We start from the raw sequence: 15,871 nt of genomic DNA, 5'->3' as shown, positions 1-15,871 counted from the left end.
CACACACACACACACACACACACACACACACACACACACACAGCTTCCCTCTCCAGCCTCTGTCGCTGGTAGGCTAATCTGCTCTCACTGAGTGACAAGTCTCAAAGCTCATTTTAGAAATACTTTATTTACATTTTCTCTTAGAAAAAAAAAATATAGATCTGGTGCCCTGTTCATTCCTTGGGTTCTGGGTCTGGTGGGGAGAGTGAAGTGTGCAGGGCGACTCCCTCCAAGCCACCCTTTGTCCATCAAGGACTTTTGTTTATCTGGCCCCAGAGCTGGGCTTCCCTGAGATCAGCCCCAGAGCCCTGGGCTACAAAAATGCTTTGCTGGGCCTGGGGTAGGTTTGTCATGAGGGGCAAGGGCTGGGAGGTGCCTGGGTAGCCTGGCCATTTGAAACTAGACTGGCACCGTAGGTCAGATACTATCCTTGAGGATAGGATGCTGGTGTCTGAGGTTCTGAAGATGGAGGCCCTGCACAGGCTGCTGAAATACATAGTCGTGGGTGTGACATAGGGCCAGGTTACTTGCAGGACCAGGGACTACTGGCTGTTTTGTTCGAACCACCGGAGCACCTCCTCCTTGTTCTCCTTCACCCACTTGATGTTGGCTTTCGTCTTCTCCAGGGCCTGCTCCAGAGCCCGGGTGCCAGAGCCAAAGCCTATCTCCATGTTGTCCGCCTTGAACTGCTCCAGCTGCCAGGAAAACAAAATCTCAGGTCTGGGTTGGATCTTAAACTCAGCCCTGAGGAGAAGAGGAGGCCTCCCAATGCTTTGACTCTCACCCACTCACAGATCCCTAGGCATGGGGACCATATCTCGCTCCCCTAGATGGAGGGTTCAATCCTTCACTTTGCTCTGGAATCAGTTCTCATTTACCCAGAGGTTGAAAAACCATAACCCTAGGCAGAGTCTGTTCAGGAGGGTATCTGACTTTATTGCACAATATTTCATATTGTTATCCCTGAGTGTTCAATTGAAGTATATAATCTCAACCCAGTGAAGAGTAGCAAATTAAACATATGTCACATGCAAACAACCAACCCTAAAATGCAGGAAATGTCCAAACTCAAATGATCCAGTCGCTTTACTACAAAAGTGACTTTTTAAAAGGGGTAAGTGGGGGTATAACTCAAGGGTAGAGCCCTTGCCAAGCATGTGCAAGGCCGTGATCCCTAGCCTCAGCACTGAAATAAAGTGGAGTAAAGTATGCACAGAAAGAAGCCTGATTGTCCTGATTCACAGATAACATGATTTTGTGCACATAAAATCTTAAGGAATCTGTGAACGCACTATTAGTACTAGGACGAGCTATAGCTCAGTGGGGTGAGTTTGCCTAGCATGTACAAAGCAGTGGCTTCTACTCCCAGCACACACACACACGCACACACACACACACACACACACACATACACACACACACTAGAACTAATGAGTTCAACAAGGTTGCATAATATAGGACCAATATATAAAGCTCAACTGCATTCCTACACAACAGCAATGAAAAACCCCCCAAATAAGAAAAAATTTTCACTTAAAATAGCATCAAAAATTAAGTACTTATTTACTGTTAAGGTTGCTGTTAAGTTGGCAATGGTCCCTAAACTGATCTGATGATTCAATGATGCAATTGCAATTAAATTTCAACTGCTCTTTTGCAGAAATTGACAAGTTGACCCTAAAATCATAAAGTAATACATAAGAGGCCAAGATTGGAATAATCAATCTTTCTTTTTTTTTCTTTTTTTTTTCTCCTTCTTTTTTTAAAGGCATGTGCCATCACACCCAACTAGAATAACCAATCTTGAAAAAGAACACATAGTTCCTGAGTTCAAAAATTCTCGACAAAGCTACAGCAAAGCAAGAGAGTATAGCTGTGTATGGTGACAAATGCTTATCCTACTCCTAGTTCCCAGGAGGCAGAGGCATTCTATCTCTATGAGACTGAGACTAGCCTGGTCTACATAGTGAGTTCCAGGCCAACTGGGGCTACAGGGAGGCCTCGTCTCAAATTTTTAAAAAAGAGAGTATAGTGCTGGTATAAGGACAGAAATGTGTCTCAATGACATAGTCGAGTGTCCATAAATAAATCCTTGCATGTATAGCTAGTATGTTCTCCCTTCCTTCCTCCTCCCTAACTCCCTTTCTCCCCCCACCCTCCCTCCCTTTCTTACAGGGACTCATATAGTCTAGGCTGGCCTCAAACTCACTAGGTAGCCAAGGTGACTCCCGATTCTCCTTCCTCTACCTCCTGAACACTAGGATCACAGGTATGTACCATGGTTCTGGCTTTGTGCAGTGCTGGGTATCAAACTTGAGGCTTCCTGCATGCTAAGCAAGTGTTCTACCAACTGAGCTATATCCCAAGGCTGGTCAACTAATTTTCAAAAAGGATGCCAAGACCATCCCTTGGGGGGAAAATAGTAATTTCAAGAAACAGCATTGGGACAACTGGTTAGTTACATGCAAAAGAATGAAGCTGGACCCCTCATCAAGCATGGTGGCACATCCCTGCAATCCCAGCACTTGGGAGGCAGAGGCAGGAAGATCAAGACTTCAAGGCCAGCCTGGGCTACATGGTTCAAAAAACCAAATATCAGGAAGGTGAAAAGACAACTCACAGAATGAGAGACAACATTTGCAAATCATGTATCTGATGAGTCCAGTTTTCAAAATACATAAAGACCTCTTATAGCACAATAAAAAAAAATCAACAACCCGATTTAAAAATGGGCAAGGGATTTGAATAGACATTATTCCAAAGATACACAGATGGCCATTAAACTCCCATCATTAATCATTAAGGAAAAGCCATAGCAATGCCCAGGAACACAGAGAAATTGAAAATGTCATACATTGATGGTGGGAATATTGCAAATTTTCTCTGCAAAACATTTTGGCAGTTTTTAAAAATTTAAACATGGATTAGACAAATGACCTAGCCATTCCACTTCTACCTTTTTACCCGGGAGAAATAAAACAAACATTTGCACAAAAATTTGCACATAAATGCTGACAGCAGCACTATTCATAATAACCCGCCAAATGGGAACAACTGAAATGTTCATCATCTGATGAATGGAAATATGGTATGTCTATGCAATGGAATATTACTTAATTATACAAAGGAACCATTCATGATGTCACAGGCACAAATCTTTGAAACCTTATGCTGAGTGAAAGAAGCCAGACACACAAAAAAAGTCACATAGGACATGATTCCATTTCAAGGTCACATATTTTTATGATTCTATTTTATGAAATGCTCAGAACAGATAAATTCAAAGATAGAAAGTAGATTAGTATTATCAGGGGCTTGAGAGGTTCAGCAGAAATGTAGAGTGACTGTTAGTGGTTTCAGGGTTTCTTTTAGGAATAAAAATGTTCTGGAGTTAGTGGCAACAGTTGTATAATCTTTCAAATATACTAAAAATCACTTAAAGGCGTGCACGACCACGCATGGCTAAAATGCTAAGTTTTATGGTACATGAATTATAACTCAACTTTTAGGTAAAGGAATCTAGGTGCACAATGCTAGTTATTCAGGAAACTAAGTCAGGCAGGAGGATTGCTGAAGTTCAGGGCCAGCCTAGGTGATACAGAGAGGCCCTGACTTGATCAATCAATTAATGAATAAATATAGTTTTTAAATTCCGAGGTTTTCTTTTTTTTGTCGTTGCTGTTTGTTTTTTGAGACAGTGTCTCAGTATACAGCACTGGTTGGCCTATGTATATCAGGCTGGCCCTTGAACTCACAGAGATCCACCTACTTCTGCCTCCTGAGTGCTGGGATTAAAGGTATGTACCACCATGCCAGCAAGACTCATATTTTTTATGAAGTCGCCAACATTTACAAAGTCTCTCTACTCAACCCGTGCTCTCCGGGTGGGAAGAGTGGACAGAGTCCAGGGCTAGGAGAGTCTGGCTTCTTACCTGTTGCAGCTCAAACTCTGTGGAGAAGCGCCGGGTCACTCCCTGAATGAGGTTGGAGAAGGAGAAGGAGCCTCCACCGAAACTGCGAGGTAGAGAGAGATGGGTAGAGCAGTGGGGAGAGGGGCAGGGAGTTAAGAGCCACTTCCTACAGTTGACAGGGATCCTATAACTGCTCTGTGAAGACGGGATGAGAAGCCTAGACAATGACACACCAAGGAGACCCCTCCAGGACATGTGAGAGACGAGACTTGAACACAGGTCTGGCTGCAGGTCCCTGACATCCTGTCCTTGTAGAAGATTTTCCCACTGGTTGCATTTTTCTCTCCAAGTGAGAAAGTGGGGGGCTACAACTCTGCTTTGTTTTTCACGTTTTCCCATTCCCTTGACTCCAAACTCACTGTCTGGCCACTTCTATGTAGGGTCCCCAAACCCTGTGAGGTCCCATGCACACACCTTGGCACCCCCAGCCTCGACTCTCGATACCCCAACACCTCCTCCACAGACTCACTCCTCAAAGAGCCTCTTCCAGTTGCTCCGGACAAAGTCCCAGACCAGAGATTGTCCCACCACATTGCTGGCAATGCTGACAATGGTGGAGGTGGCGTCCTGCCTCCGGATGTACTCAGAGTTCAGGGTGTAACTCAGGTACCTGTGGGCAGGAGGCAGGGTTAGGGACCACTTGAGGACCACAGTCCCATGATGCAGGCATGGGACCCCAAGGTCTCACACACATCATGGTCTCTTGCATCGCTCAACATCCCTTTTGTATGTGAACAGCTGAGGAACCCCTTAGTCCTACCTTCTTCTGCAGGTGGGAAACTGAGTCACCTACACAGGGTGACAGTGTCAGTGCCCATGCAAGTGTGTGCTGGCATGGAACTGTCTGATAATGGATATAAGAAGGAACACCAGCCTCCTAAGCCTTGGCACCAGGTAACGTGGCTGCTCTTGACTTTGATGTTGAAGGAGGCTTAACTGCATTGCTCATTCACTAACACTGATGGAGCAGGGAGTATGACCCTTATGGGTTTGTCCCGGGGAGTCAGGAGCAATCCCTGGCAGTGTTCTCTAGAAATCTCCATGTCTGGCCCATGGCAGGGCCACCAAGGAAGGAGAGACCCCACCCAGGAACAGGAATCCTGAGATGCTGCCTGTGGGTCATCAAAGAACTCTGAGTTCAAGTCTTGGTTCAACCACTTCCTAAGCCTGTGGCCGGCCTTTGGGTAAGTTGCTTTGCCTCTGAGTCTCTATGTCCTCACCAGCACAGGGCTGTGAGGCTGACATGAAGGGGAGTATGAAGGCTTGGCTGAGTGTATGGGTGGGGCCCCAGTCCTCACCTGTTCAAAATCCACACTTGGTTGCTGCAGGCCAGGGCTGACAGAAGTTTATCTGCCTCATTCACCAGAGTGGCATTCCGGAACTGTTCCCAGGCAAATTCCCACTCATCTTCGCCACCCTGGGCGATGGCATTGCAGTAGACAGTGGACCGCAGGTTAGGGTGGATCCTGGAGTGGGTTAGGGATATCAGCAGCAGAGCGGGGGTGGGGGTGGGGTGGCCCGCACACAACAAGGAGTAACCAAGGACAGAACTGGGGGATTCTATGTAGCCTGAGGGGCAGATGAGAACAGGTAGGGCAGGTGCAGGGGGACACTCACGGGTTAGTACTGGGGTTAGCCATCCACTCTCTAAAGAGCCTAGATGCCAGGTCTTTACATTCTTGGATGCCACTGGAACAGGCGGTGCTGATGGCGTTAACTTCATTGTACCTGCCCCCAGGGGTCACATATGGTTAGTGCACCTCACCTGGACTCCCACCAAGACTCACCTCCAGACATAGCCAGGGGCCTGTCCAGGGCTCTGTGGCCCAACCAACTCTCTGAATCTTTTCCTGTTTGCTTCCTGCCTTGGGCCTGATTTCTTAGCTCCCAAAGCAACCCCAGAGTTTCAACTTGAATCTTTTTATAACAAAGTCAGGGTTGGGGATGCAGCTCATTGTAGAATGTTTGCCTAACATTCAGGAAGCCCTGGCTTTGATTCCTAGTACCACATTAGGCTGAGTTTGGTAGTATTCATCTGTAATCCCACCACTTGGAAATTGGAAGGCTGAGGCAGGAGGATCAAAAGTTCTAGGCCAGCCTGGGCTACATACTGAGACCCTGTGACAAAAAAATCCACGAAACTCCCAAGAAGCCAGATGGGCCCACATGACAGGTGGATCCTCAAGGCAGGAACCCTGCTCCTAGGTGGGGGTCTCTCCCTGTCTGGTAACTTTACCCTGGACCAGTCATGGGGAGTTTCAGAGAAGAACGTTACCAGGTGTTGTTGTCAGCTCCCAGCTCACCCAGAACCTTCAAACCCTCAAAAGTCACACTTACTGTTCGGTCAGTGTTTCTGGGCGGTTAGTCCAATTGCCCGTGAGGCTTTGGAAGTGAGAGAAGAGAGGTATGACTTGCTTCCTCAGGTATTTCTGGGGAAGGAACATAGAGGTAGCTTCAAGAACCCAGGTTGACCTGTCTGGGCCAGCAGAGCTCTGTAGGCCTAGATGGAGAGGTCAAGGTCTGCCTAATGATCAGTGCCACGTCTAGATTTGAGATGACAGATCTGGTGTTCTTTGTCCTCATCCACATCCTCAACTCTGCCAGCTCTTAATCTTTTGAAGGTCCTGATGAATTATCTGGCTACTAGGTCACCCCATAGTGAGATTCCCCAGATGATAATCTCTACCTCCCCATGGAGCTTCCAACTCCTTTTCATTGTTTAAATGTGGAGTGCTTCACCGTTCCTTGTGTTACCCTGCATGGCTGTGCTAATCTGTTTTGTTCCAGTTCAAGTATGGCTTCCGGTCACTGTTTATTGAATTCTCAAATCCAAAGAGGCCATTCAGCCTCAAACTTGACAGAAAACCAAAACAAACAGAAATCTTAGAGGAAACAAGTCAACAGAAGAAAAAGGAAACTTCAAAAGCCTTGTAATAACTACCCTCCAAGAGAGAAGAGAAGATAGCACACAGGATTCTGGGACCAGAAACAGAGGGAAGAACAGAAAGAATCTGGAGAAGAGGGGGCTAATGCTGAGGAACCCCTCCTGGGAGGGAGCCAGAGTCGCCACGCTGGAAATCAGGAGGGAAATGAAGGCCAGGCCAAAGAAAGAGAAAGAATTGGTTGCTCAGGCTTCCAGAAAGACCTGACTGGACAACACACTGAGACATATCAATGTCCAAACTGAAAAAGATGGAAGGGAGAGAAAAGATCCAAACCAGCCCCACAGGATTGCTACAAGGGCCCAGAAAGGAGGGAAAACTGGTCACATACCAAGAACCAGAAATGAGAAAAGCTCTGGGCTTTTCAATAGTAACATGAGAAGCCTGATGTCAACAGATCAAGACCTTAGACATTCTGAGGAATAATTTCCGATCTAGAAACTTCCCAACCCAGCTGAACTCACAATCCAGTGTGAAAGGGATAAAAATGTTCCTGACAATTGGCCTCAGAAAAGCCACCCTCATGAACCACTCCCCTAAACTCCTGGAATATGTGCTCCCTGATGAGAGAGAATCTAGAAGGGAGCTTTGGGATTGGGGAAGCAGAAGATGCCACTGAGGTGGGAGAGCAGGACCTTTGCATGGTCTGAGCAGCAGTCCCAGGAGAAGGCAAGACAGAAGACTCAGAAGGGAGACCTCCAGGAAATCTGCAGACTATCTGATAAGTCTTCGAAATCTTACTAGAAAAAGGAAAGGCAAAGGTGAACAGAGAATACTGACACAAAGCTTATGCTGAATACCGGCTTGACCAAGTACTGGCTTGACTCAGTACTATGACCAAGCTGCCAGGCTGAGAGGATCCTAGGCAAAGCAAGAAAGGTTAAAAGTTCATTTATTGGGGATGGAGAGATGGCTCAGGGATTAAGAGCACTGGCTCTTCTCTCGCAGAGGACCCGGGTTCAATTCCCAGCACCCACATGGCAGCTAAAAACTGTCCCTAACTCCAGTTCCAGAGGAATTGAACTCCCGCCTCTGACCTCTGTGGGCATTACACAACACAGGTACACTTACATGCAGGCAATACACTCATACACATAAAATAAAAAAAAATAGTAATGTTTTTTTAAAAAGTTCATTTACGACAGGCGTGGTGGCGCACGCCTTTAATCCCAGCACTTGGGAGGCAGAGGCAGGTAAATCTTTGTGAGTTCAAGGCCAGCCTGGTCTACAGAGTGAATTCCAGGACAGCTGGTGCTACAGGGAGACCCCGTCTCAAAAAGAAAAAAAAAAAAAAAAAAAGTTCATTTACTAGCTGGGCTATGGTCAATCAGTAAAGAAACTGATTGAGTACCCACATGAAAAAAGCTGAGTGTAGCAAGCATGTGCCATTAAGTCCAGCACTGGGGAGGTAGGGGCAGGAGGAGCCCTGGGGCTTGCTGACCAGCCAGTCTATCTGAAATGATGGTGGTGCATGCCTTGAATCCCAGCACTCAGGAGGCAGAGGCAGGCGGATCTCAGTGAGTTCAAGGCCAGCCTGGTCTACACGGTGAGTTCCAGGCCAGCTGGGGCTACTGGAGACCCTGTCTCAAGAAGACAAAAAAAAAAAAGTTCATTTACTGAAATACTTCATTTGCTAGCTTAGCATGCTAGTAGGTAATTTTAAAAATTTAACTATATGTATATAAAACTCAGCCAGGTGTGGCGGCTCATGTCTGCAATTCCAGCACCTCTGGTGGGATGATTGCTGTGAGTTCTAGGGTAGCCTGGGCTACAAAGTAAATTCCAGGCCAGTCTATGCCACATAACAAAAAAAAAAAGAAAGAAAAAAAGCAAGCCAAGCATAGTGGTAGGCACCAGTAATCCTGGCACTTGGAAAGTGGAAACAGGAGGATCAAGAGTTCAAAGCCAGCCTGGGCTACGTGAGACTGTATCTCAAAACCAACAACAAAACCAAAACTACAAAACTGGACTTGTGGGATGGTTCAATCAGTAAAGAAACTCATTGAGTACCACGTAAAAAAAGCTTAAGTCCAGCACAGGGGAGGTGGGGACAGGAGGCTCCCTGAGGTTTTGCTGACCAGCCAGTCTAGCTGAAATGGTACACTCCAGCTCAGTGAGACAGTCAATCTAAAAATAGTAAAGAGATGGTTCAGTGGCTAAAGTGCTTGCTATCCAATCATGAGGACCTGAGTTCAAACCCCTAGCACCCACATGAAGGCCAGGCATGGCCACATAAAAGCCTGGCGTGATGGCACAAGCCTGTAACCACAGTACTAGGGTGAGCAGAGACAGGCACTGTCTAGCCAAGCTAATCACAATGGCAAGTTCTAGGTTCAGCTGACAGACCCTGTCTGAAAAAGCAATGTGAAGAGTGGTGAAGAAAAACAATTCTATATCAGCCTCTGGCCTCCACAGGAGCATAAACACTTGTATAAACATGTACACACAAAAAGTTTAAACAAAATCTTCCAACAATGACAACAACAAACATCTCTTCAAGTATGATGTACAGGCTGCAGAGCAGTTCATCAAATGCATGTTCTGGTACAGGTCAGCTCATCTCAACTGTCACACATGTTAATATTTCTCTGTTTTCTTTGTCTGATAGTCACTGTTTTAGGAATGCTGCAGTGAACATCCATGGGTGTGGCTTCATCCTGAGCAAGCACTTCCCTCTGGTCTCCTGAATGGGAGCCTCACACACCTAGGTTGCCCTACAAACATGTCAAAGCCTGTTAAGACCAGAATCTCCTTCCCAGCCTAGGAGGGCTAGCTGTGAAGGCAGGAACCTGCTCCTTCAACAGGAGATGGGTACTGGGGACCAGCTGCTCAAGGCACACCTTCTAGTGCCAGTGGTCCTCTCTGTGCTTCCCCAAAGCATTAATTCCCCATATTTCCAATGGGCAGACTTTGCTAGAAATCTTGTCTTTTTAAGAGGGGTACCTAGGGAGTACCCGCCCTCCCTATGCCCTTCTAGATCCCACCTACTCTGTCACCCCCTCCCAAGCCTGTTCTTGTAAAAGAGCTTGGTCAGGCGATGCATCTATTAACGTCCAATGCTGAGGTGGACTGGCTCTTGATCCTGCCAGCAACTCTTACCCTCATGGGGCCATAGACCTCGGAACGGTCAAACATGAGCTTGAAGTAGTTCAGACTGCTCAAGGCAGCCTCCCAGGGCATGTACTCTGTTTCTCCAGACAGGAAGAGGGTGTTGTTCAGCGCCAGGGTGACAGGAATCCTTTGGGCACTGGAGACAAACAGCAGGACCCAAGTAAGCACTGGCCCAGCCCAGCTGCATCCTGGAGACCTCAGTCCAGGCTCTCAGGATGCACTTAGTTCTGGTCCCTTGACCCCTCCATGTTTGCCATGGGGGAAGGAGTAACATGGGTGCTCTATGTGCCACTTGGGCCCTGCCTCACCCCAGTGCCAATCATGCCTTTTTGCTTATTATCCTCATTTTATTGTTTTATTTTCTATTATAATGATTTTGAATTTTTGAGATGGGGGTTTCATATTGTAGCCCAGGTTGGCCCAGAACTCACTATGTAGCTCAAACTCAAGGCAATCTTCTTGCCTAGCCCCCCAAACATTAGGATTACAGGTGTGCATCATCACATCTGGTTTATGACACTCATTTTATAGATGAAGTGATTGAGGCCCAGAGAAGTAAAATGACTTCCCAAGGCCACACAACTCAAAAGAGACAGAGTTCAGAGTTCCATACACTTATCTCTCTCAAGTTTTTGTTATTTATTTATTTATTTATTTATTTATATGTGTACATATGATGTGTGGATGTGTTCATGTGGATGTGTTTGTGTGTGCTTGCAGGTATGTGTTTGTGTGTGTGTGTGTGTGTGTGTGTGTGTGTGTGTGTGTGTGTAGGCCAGAGATCAATGTTGGGTCTTCCTCAATTGCTCTCTTTTTTTAAAAAAGGTTTAATTTTAGGCCTAAGAATGTTTTGCCTGAATGTATGAGTGCACATCATGCATGCATTGCCTGAGAAGGCCAGAAGAGGGTGTTGGATCCCTCAGAACTGGAGTTACAGATAGTCGGCAGCTGCCATGTGGGTGCTAGGAACTAAACTCAGGTCCTTTGCAAGAGCATCCAGCGCTCTTAATGGCTACTGGTCTCTCTACCTTCTCTACATTTTATTTTTTCAGACAAAGTCTCTCACTGTACCTGGAGCTCATTGATTCAACCAGGCTGGCTGACCAAGAGCTCCAGGGACCTGCCTGTGTCCCCCACCCCTACTGCTAAGGGGACAGCACACTGATGTGCCTGACTTTTATGCACTCAAAGGAGCTGTGTGGCAAGCACTTTACTGAGTCATCTCCTCAGATGCCTGTACTCAATTCTTCCAACCTCTGGCTCAGGTATTTGTGGGCTTTTGGTTCACAGATGTCTCTGGGGGAATGTCACTCTTATCAAAGGGTTCAACACCTCACCATGAATGCAGTAGTTCAGTCAGCATTAGTTTTTCTGTGTTCTGTCTCTCCTGTCCTTTCCATCCCAGATTTTTTAAACACCAAGCACAGAGCTGACATAAACTTATCCCTCAGGAAAAGCTGGGATGTGGATATGGAGTGAGCAGTAAAACAGGACAGGCCCATGAAACCTTGAGCAAGGTGCTCTAACACAGAGTCCTCATCTGTGACATGGGCATGTGGGGACCCAGGGAGGCTTCTCTAGGAGCCCCTGGCACAGAACCTGGTGGACATTGAAGATGGCAGTGGGAACATGGGTCATATCACCATCAGTCACAGGCTTCTGCCCTGAGCCAGGAGGGCACTCACCTGGCCAGATTGAAAGAGTCATAAATAATCTGTGCCCGGTTGATGACAGGGATGACCTAGAAGGGAAAACTGTGTGACTTTGTGCTGACAGTAGAGGCAGGCCTTGCAATCTGATGGCCCAACCTGGGGCAGGGGACAGGGTGGAAGAGGGTACCCACCGACCGGTTTGTCTGCAGCTGATTCTGAATCTTCTTCCAGTTTTCATTATCATAGTTCACCTGGTAGTAGCCGGTCACATTAATGTTCAGCAGGACCCACTCATTGGGAGAAGCTTTGAATAGGTCGCTCTGGCCTGTGGCACAGGTGGGGGGCAGAACTGGATTGGGTATGCTTAGAAGGCCATGAGGGACCCCTGAGCCTCTCATCTAGCCAATTTCCATTCACCCTATCTAGCCAATTTCCATTCATCCGCTATGAACAACTCGTGCTCCGGAGCCTCAGCACAGAACTAACTCCCTTGTTCCCCACTCACTACCCAGGCCACCCTAGTCCCTGCACTCAGAGCACTCCTGGGATGTTTCTAAACATTTATCTTCTTCCCCTTGCCTGTGAGTGACTGGTCTTCACCTTTGCTTCCTCAATACTAGCCATATAAGTCACTCATAGTATCTGCTAGACATTGTCCTAAGTATTTTATATGAGTTCCCTCATTTAATTTTCACACAGTTCCATGGAGTAGATAGAATCCTTAGTTTCATTTGACAGAGAAGAAAATGGGGACCAGAGATGGTGGTAACTTGTTCAAGGTCACACAGCTGAGCAGTCACAAAGTGAAAATTGGAAAGACATCAGCCCCATTTGTTGAATGAAATGAAGGGAACCCTCACTAAACCCACCCACAACCCCCAGAATGAGGATAGAATGGACTGGATTACTTTTCTGGGAGCCATTCAGCCAGTAGTTATCTTGTTGCTCTCCATTTTTGATAGACGAGATGGGCACGATCCAGAGGTAGCTTCAGAGGGAGACCCAATCAGTCAAGGATGGTGGGCAGGTCCTGGGCACAACCCTCCCAGGTTCTCAGTGATCACCCAACTCCAGTACCAAGCATCCCCCTACTTCTGGCCCCACACAACAGCCCTCCTTGTGGCCCACCCCATCCTTTCCTGTGACCCAATCCTTGGTGACCCCATTGCTCACTTAAACTCTGAGGGGCGGGTGACAATGGACTCCTTGTCGAGGAGGAAGTGCTCCTGGGAAATGTCTCCAGTGGCAGTATTCACGGTGATGACAGGAAAGCCCATCTGTAGGATCCAGCGGTCCATGATGGTGCGTACAGGGGCTGGGAGCTTGAAAGCATTGTTGTCCACAGCCTGTGGGCAAGGGACATAGTGTGGCCATCAGAAGACCACCACATAGGTGGCCCCTACAAATTCTAGCTGGGCCAGTTGTGTTGCCTATACAGTGCAGAGGGACAAGGACTGGGGACCCCATCTAGTCTTGCCTCTCTGTCCATCCAGCACCTGTCAAGTCAGAGAACCTTCCAGCCTCTGGCTCTTCCCACGTCTTTGTGTGCCCCCAAGGTATGACCCATGCCCAGGACCCCCATGATGCCTTCTGAGAAGAAACAGAAATGAGGCAAAGCACTACCCAATGTCACAGGCAGGAGCCAGGGTCAGGGCTGGGGGTGTGAAGGGCATGTACTCCAAAAGGAGGGATTGGGGTGTTGGGGCTCTTATTGTCTTTTTGGGTCTCTTTTCATCTTTTTCAATGCATGGGCATTGCTTTTGCAATCACAGCAAAAAGCCAACAACCTGCTTTAAAAAAAAAATCATAGAGCCTTTGAGAACTTGGGGGAAGAGAGAGTATCAGAGGGGGAAGTTGAGAGGGGAGAGAGCTGGGGCTGACATGGGAGGGGAGGAAGGGAGGGAGGGAGGCAGGTTTTTCTGGAGGGCAGGAAGGCAAGTGGTGGAAGGAGGAGCCCTCATTAAGCCATTTGGTCAGCTGGCAGAGACAGGTGGGGAGGTGGACCAGGCTGAGGTTGCAGACTGGTCAGGAGGGAACTGGAGCCTGCCTAGCTGTGGCTCTGTGATAAGACCTTGGGTATTTCTCCCCAGTGAGACAGGCCGTGGGTCCAGAAGAGCACAGCTGCAGTGGAGGAGTAGCTGGACTTGAAGACAGGGCCCCAGGGCTCTGGAGGAAATGCTAATAGGGGAAAGGTGGGTGGGGCCTGAGGAAAGTCTACAGAGGAAAGTGGGGTGCAGCCAGGAGGGAGACAAAACAATGGTTGCTCGTGGGGAGGTTAGACTCCAGTCCTAGGAGAAACAGGAAGGAGAGGGGCCTCTGGGCTTGGCAGCTGGGGGATGGAATGTGAGGCAGGGTGGGACAGAGGGTCAGAGTTTGCATCCAGGGTGCTGGTGTGTGCAAGGATGAGCCAGGCAGGATGGTCATGGGGCACAGGGCAGCTGGGAGTGCTGAGTCGGTTGAATAGCTGGTTCCAAAGTGCTGGCAGAAGAGGAAAAAGAGGAGGAGGGAAAGGAAGTGGGGAGAGAAGGAGGAGGGGGAAGAGGAGGAAGGTAGTAGTTTGGGCTTGTGAGCCTTGAGACCCATTTTCTCATCAAAAGATCCCACAGTGCCCACTGTGGTGCTTGCAAGTGAGAGCCTGAAGTGGGCTGTGAGCAAGAGTCTCACCCACCCACTTTAGGGAACTATCTTTACACCAATTTAACGGATGAGCCACCAGCTCCCAGCAGCCTGCCTGGGCTGGTGAATAGGGCAGCTAGACACATTCTCACATATGCTGTCCCTAGAGACTTCAGGCATGTCAGGACCTTAACGGAGAAGCCTTGTTACCCACCTTCTGCAGGTGCTCCCACAGGTCCAGGTAGATGGTGTTCGAGTATTCAAAAGCATGGAGATAAGACTGTGGGGAGACAGACTTTGGTGAGTGCCTGGTGGTACTCAGGGCTGTGGAAGGTGGGGCTGGGGTACGTCATCATGGAGAGGGATGCAGGGATGGGTTGTACTCACTGCAAGGCCCTGCTTGAACACGTCCTCTGTCAGGAAACTAGACAGCATCCTAATAACCGAGGCTCCCTAGGATGGGATGAGAGGGGTTCAGAAAGCAGAGTTGGCTACTAGGGACAGGTGCCCCCAGATCTGCAGCTGTGGTGAGCCTCCTTGCAGGACACATCCTTCTCTGCACCCCAAGGCTCTCTGGACCCCCGAAAAGCCAGGCAGTACCTTGCTGTAGGTGATGGTATCAAACAGCTCACTGATCTGGGCCGGCGTGTTGACCTCGTTGGCAGGGCTGGACAGAGGGTGAGAGGAGGCGAGCGCATCCACGGCCATCACACGATACACATCATTCAGCACTATGAGGTCTTTCTGCAGAACCCCAAGTGCTGTCAGGAGCCTAGCCTGGGAGTGGGTGCCACAGGCACTCCACCCTGCCCCTCCCACGACCCAGGACTACAGCTCACCAGATTCCAGTTGGGCTCCGCATGGTCGGCACCCAGGTATTCCACATAGGAAGCAAAGCCTTCGTTCAGCCACAGGTCATTCCACCACTCCAATGTCACCAGGTTACCAAACCACTATAGAGGAAGCAGATCAACCCAGTGAACTTTACTGGCCCTCCATCACTCGTGGCACCTCATCATGTCATGGTCACCTGCCAGGCAGAGGCCAGGTAGAGACTCGACACTCCAAGGCCTCCATTCCTTCTCAGTACTCCCACAGCTACCTACCTGGTGGGCCAGCTCATGAGCAACCACAGTGACCACTCGCTCCTTGTTGCCAATGGAGGAGGAGACAGGGTCAAAGAGCAGGGCATTCTCACGATAGGTCACCAACCCCCAGTTCTCCATGGCACCAGCATTGAAATCAGGCAGGGCAATCTGGTCTGTGGAGGGGAACTGGGTGTCAGTGAGAGGGTTGAGGTGGGGACCCTATCAACATCTCCCAGTCAAGGCCACTCACTCACTCACTCACCAGACTTTTCCAGAGGGTAGGGTGTAGCATAATGATCGGCAAAGAAGCTTAGGATGGGGCCTGTCACATTCAGGGCATAAAGACCATGGCCTTTGTCAATGGCACTGGGCCGAGCCCAAATCCGGATCTGCAGATTGGACAGAAGGGGTCAGCTCAGGGTCCTCTGGGTTCCTGAAGAGAGTGGATAGAGTCCCAGGATCCAATGAGCTGGGGGGGGGGGGGGGCCCCC

The 15,871-nt window shown here is 48.5% G+C and overlaps 1 protein-coding gene across 1 annotated transcript in view; it reads right to left on the bottom strand.

Moving 5' to 3' along the window:
* Positions 1–108: 108 nt before the first annotated feature.
* Positions 109–15,871, bottom strand: part of Anpep (alanyl aminopeptidase, membrane) — a 25,440-nt gene continuing 9,677 nt past the window's right edge. Inside the window, exons 5-21 of the mRNA XM_008852807.3 lie at positions 15,643–15,769; positions 15,399–15,553; positions 15,132–15,245; positions 14,893–15,036; positions 14,680–14,745; positions 14,507–14,572; positions 12,850–13,022; positions 12,585–12,664; positions 11,868–12,001; positions 11,710–11,765; positions 10,013–10,160; positions 6,309–6,400; positions 5,589–5,699; positions 5,270–5,437; positions 4,441–4,581; positions 3,933–4,014; positions 109–695 (exon numbers count right to left, since the gene is read on the bottom strand). Of these exons, the coding sequence (XP_008851029.1) occupies positions 543–695; positions 3,933–4,014; positions 4,441–4,581; positions 5,270–5,437; positions 5,589–5,699; positions 6,309–6,400; positions 10,013–10,160; positions 11,710–11,765; positions 11,868–12,001; positions 12,585–12,664; positions 12,850–13,022; positions 14,507–14,572; positions 14,680–14,745; positions 14,893–15,036; positions 15,132–15,245; positions 15,399–15,553; positions 15,643–15,769 (2,010 nt within the window). The 3' untranslated portion in view covers positions 109–542. The remainder of the gene's footprint in view (positions 696–3,932; positions 4,015–4,440; positions 4,582–5,269; positions 5,438–5,588; positions 5,700–6,308; positions 6,401–10,012; positions 10,161–11,709; positions 11,766–11,867; positions 12,002–12,584; positions 12,665–12,849; positions 13,023–14,506; positions 14,573–14,679; positions 14,746–14,892; positions 15,037–15,131; positions 15,246–15,398; positions 15,554–15,642; positions 15,770–15,871) is intronic.

Source organism: Nannospalax galili, unplaced genomic scaffold, assembly GCF_000622305.1.
Source record: "Nannospalax galili isolate Female #2095 unplaced genomic scaffold, S.galili_v1.0 scaffold185, whole genome shotgun sequence".
NCBI classification, from domain to species: domain Eukaryota; kingdom Metazoa; phylum Chordata; class Mammalia; order Rodentia; family Spalacidae; genus Nannospalax; species Nannospalax galili.
This window is presented reverse-complemented; position numbering and strand designations above follow the sequence as displayed.